Here is a 3,747-nt window from a genome sequence, read left to right on the forward strand (position 1 = left end):
AGCGGTGGGGAGGGGGGGCCCAGGCAGGAGGAGTGGGGGCCCAGAGAGAGAGCTGGGTGGCTGGGACACAGAAGTGGCGCTTCCCAGGCGCCCCCCCACCGGGAAGCTGTGCGCTGCTGTGCCTCTTCCTGACACACCGAGAAGTCCCCCACACAGCCCCTGCTGTGCTGCACGCCCTCCGTGGGGGAGAGCCTGTCCAGGGACACTGCTCAGGCTGGTGCCAGTTTAGCTGTGCTGCTGGGAGAAGTCACAGTTACACCTTTGCTGCAGGTCATTCAGCCCCCAGTTGCTGTGCTTCTGTCACCTACACTAGAGCTGCTCTCATGGTCGTCGTCTTCTTTTTTCAGGCCAGTATGGTACATTCATTGATTGAAGCGTATTCCTTACTTGACCAGATGAAGTAAGTGCTCCCATTTTCTGTGAAGAGAATATTTTCTTCTCTGCTAAGGTTTGGAAGATACTGAGTAACTGCAGGTTTTATATTGTCCCTGCTGGCAGCATGATTATAGGAGCCGACACAGTGTGTATTTCTAGGATGTAAGGAAAGTCTGCTTGTTTGCTAAATGGACAAGATTATGGTAATTATGGCAGGTGTAATTTACAGTTACCCTTCCTGGTCCGATGGAGTACAAATTGCCTTGTGCTTTCTGCATCGAGCATGCTGTCACCCGCTGCTCTCGTGGCTCTGAGCAGAAGTGAGGATGTAGAAACCGTCCTTGTTGGCACTGCCCCGAATCCACTGGCCAGTGCTGATGCTGAGAGGGACCGTGTTGTTTTGCTGTGTTGTGATTGATTTGGGAACGTTTTTGTGAGGTCTTGGTGCTGTTCAGGAGAGAAGACAAGATGAGGTCTGAGGCGGAAGAGTGAGAGCCCTCCTGCCCCATTAGGCTCTTGACACTGGGGAATATGAAGGGAAAGAAGAGGCTTAGCTCAGCCTCCCTTATGTAGCATCTCATAAAATCTTTAAAAAATCTCACACTCCAGTTCAGCGGGGCCAGAAAGTCCTACTGCAACTTTTTTTAAAGGATTTTTTTTCTTTCTGGTCATTTTGGTAGAGTGTGCTTGGGAAGTGGCTGCAGGTACGATTACAGAGGTGGACTCCCTGGCGTGGGGTGAGAAGTGCCCGGGTAGCCTGGAGCTGGGAGCTTCTTGCATTCTTCCAGTAGCGATGGAGCTGTACTGCATTGCTGGCGTGTGTCCCCAGAGTCTGAGGTTTGGAGAGGGCTTCAACGTGTCACAAGATTTATTTAGGCAGATCGCAAAGTGCCCAAATCCGGGAAAGGTGATATGCGAGTTGCTGAGGACAGAGACGGTCTCTGCTTTGAATGCAGGTGGAGTTAAGAGCATGTAAGAGGTGCTGCTCAGCTCTTGACTCAGTGGGCTGGTGTCCTGCTGCAACACTGGGCTGGGCCTGGACATTTTCACTCTGTTATTTCCTCTGTGTGTAACCAGAATGTTGGATCTACTGGAGATTGCTCAAACTGGGAGAACGCACAAAAAAGGGAAAAGACTTGAAGCAAAGTGGAAAGGTTAATGCAGGCAGCGCCTGTAGATGTTCCCTGTAGATGTTCCTCATTGGGGTGGGCACAGCAGACAGTGCCAAACTGGGGGAAAGGCCTACTCCAGCTCAGCTGAGTGGCTTTCTCACTCAAAGTGACAGTTTGGCAGGAGGGGAGGGGGGGTGTTTGTTTACTTTTTCAACGGTAATTGCCAAAAGAAGGCTCCTAGTCTGAGCAGGTTAAAGGTGGGCGTTCCAGCCGAACCTTGGAGCCTCTTGTCCTGATGTGCTCCCTTCCTCCTCTCTGCCTAGGATAGTCAAGCCAAAAGTGGCCTCCATGGAGGAGATGGCGAGCTTCCACACGGATGCCTACCTGCAGCACCTGCAGAAGGTCAGTGAGGAGGGGGATGATGACCATCCGGAGTCTGTGGAGTATGGACTGGGTAAGGATGCATATCTTCAGCGAGAGATTAATTGACTATCAGGTCCAGGATGCTTTTTGCTGGAGCTGAGGTTAGACAGAGGGGTGAATTCAGGTGGGCTGCTGGGCTGTTTGTGGAGGGAAATGCTCTTTGATTAGGGTGTTGCTGAACCCTGTCAGCCAGCGGTCACCTGTCAGGCTGGTGTTCTCACTGTTGCCAACAGAGGGTACTGTCAGCCTCACTCTGCTGCTCCGTGCAGCGCAGCCTGTCGCTTGCATACCGGGAGCCAGTGCCTTTTGCTGCTGCTTTGAGGATTTCAAGCAGGACAGAAGGCCCTGACGTGCTGTCCTTGGAACAGAGCTGAGACCGGCTGTCGCAAGCCTGCTGTGGTGGAGGGCACGCATGAACAATGGCCCGAAGCTACAGCCAGGGACCAGAGTGGCTGTTGTTTGCCTGGTGACTGTCCTTACGTCTCGAGCAGAGGGCTCTTGCCTGCCTGGACTTAGGACAGCCTGAGCAATGCAGTAGTTAAAGTAGGCAAGGTGGCTGTGAGTACTGTCTTAGTCTCAAGAACAGGAGTGACCCAGCACTGAGGCAGTGGTGCAGATTCTGTGCTGATCTCATGAGTTTCCCCTAGATCTACCCTTTACATTTCTGAAGGTGATCTGTCCGCAGGCAGAGGAGCAGCCCTGGGGTCACACCTTGCTGGGGAACGGCTCCAGGGAGGCTGCTGTAGGAACAGGTAAAGATCATATTCTAGCTATAGAACTCCAGCCTACCTAGGCCTGTCTGTTTTTGGGGGGAGGATACATCAGTGACTGTGTCAGGGTTTTCCTGGTAGAGTAGCCAGAGAACTGAGAGTGTTTTTGCAAGATTGGTATGAAGGACTGGTAGGTCGGGCTAGCCAGGCACACAGATCAGAAGTTGGTTCAAGACCCATCTGTGAATGATCTCAGCGCAAGGAAACATTCTGATTGTTGATTTTTGTGGTGGGTTAACCTTGGCTGGCTGCCAGGTACCCACAAAGACGCTCTCTGTCTCCCCCTCCTCAATAGGGTAGGGGAGAAAATATGATGGAAAAGGTTGTGGGTCGAGATAAGGACTGGGAGATCACTCACCAGTTACTGTCATGGGCAAAACAGGCTTGACTTAGAGAAATTAATTCAACTTATTGCCAATTAATAACAGAGTAGGATAGTGAAAATTGAAAACAAAACTAAAATCACCTTCCCCCTCATCTACCCTTCTTCCCAGACTCAACTTCACTCCCAGCTCCTCTATCTCCCTCCCCCCGAGCACTGCAAGGGGATGGGGAATGGGAGTTGTGGTCGGTTCATAACACTTTGTCTCTGCTGCTCCTTCCTCCTCACACTTTTCCTCTGCTCCAATGTGGGGTCCCTCCCACGGGAGACAGTCCTCCACGAACTTCTCCAACGTGAGTCCTTCCCACAGGCTACAGTTCTTCACAAACTGCTCCAGCGTGGGTCCTTTCCATGGGGTGCGGCCCTTCAGGAAGAGACTGCTCCAGCGTGAGTCCCCTGTGGGGTCACAAGTCCTGCCAGAAACCTGCTCCAGTGTGGGCTCCTCTCTCCACTGGTCCACAGGTCCTGCCAGGAGCCTGCTCCACTGCAGGTTCTCCATGGGGTCACAGCTTCCTTTGGGCATCCCCTTGCTCCAGCGTGGGGTCTTCCACAGGCTGCAGGTGGATATCTGCTCCACCGTGGACCTCCATGGGCTACAGGGGGACAGCCTGCCTCACCATGGACTTCGCCACGGGCTGCAGGGGAATCTCTGCTCCGGTGCCTGGAGCACCTCCTCCCCCTCACT

The 3,747-nt window shown here is 52.9% G+C and overlaps 1 protein-coding gene across 1 annotated transcript in view; it reads left to right on the plus strand.

Annotated features, from left to right (window-relative positions):
* Positions 1-350: 350 nt before the first annotated feature.
* The window catches only part of HDAC8 (histone deacetylase 8), a 38,577-nt gene continuing 35,180 nt past the window's right edge, over positions 351-3,747 (plus strand). Inside the window, exons 1-2 of the mRNA XM_009586840.1 lie at positions 351-400; positions 1,811-1,941. Of these exons, the coding sequence (XP_009585135.1) occupies positions 354-400; positions 1,811-1,941 (178 nt within the window). The 5' untranslated portion in view covers positions 351-353. The remainder of the gene's footprint in view (positions 401-1,810; positions 1,942-3,747) is intronic.

This window comes from Fulmarus glacialis, unplaced genomic scaffold (assembly GCF_000690835.1).
Source record: "Fulmarus glacialis isolate BGI_N327 unplaced genomic scaffold, ASM69083v1 scaffold661, whole genome shotgun sequence".
Classification (NCBI taxonomy): domain Eukaryota; kingdom Metazoa; phylum Chordata; class Aves; order Procellariiformes; family Procellariidae; genus Fulmarus; species Fulmarus glacialis.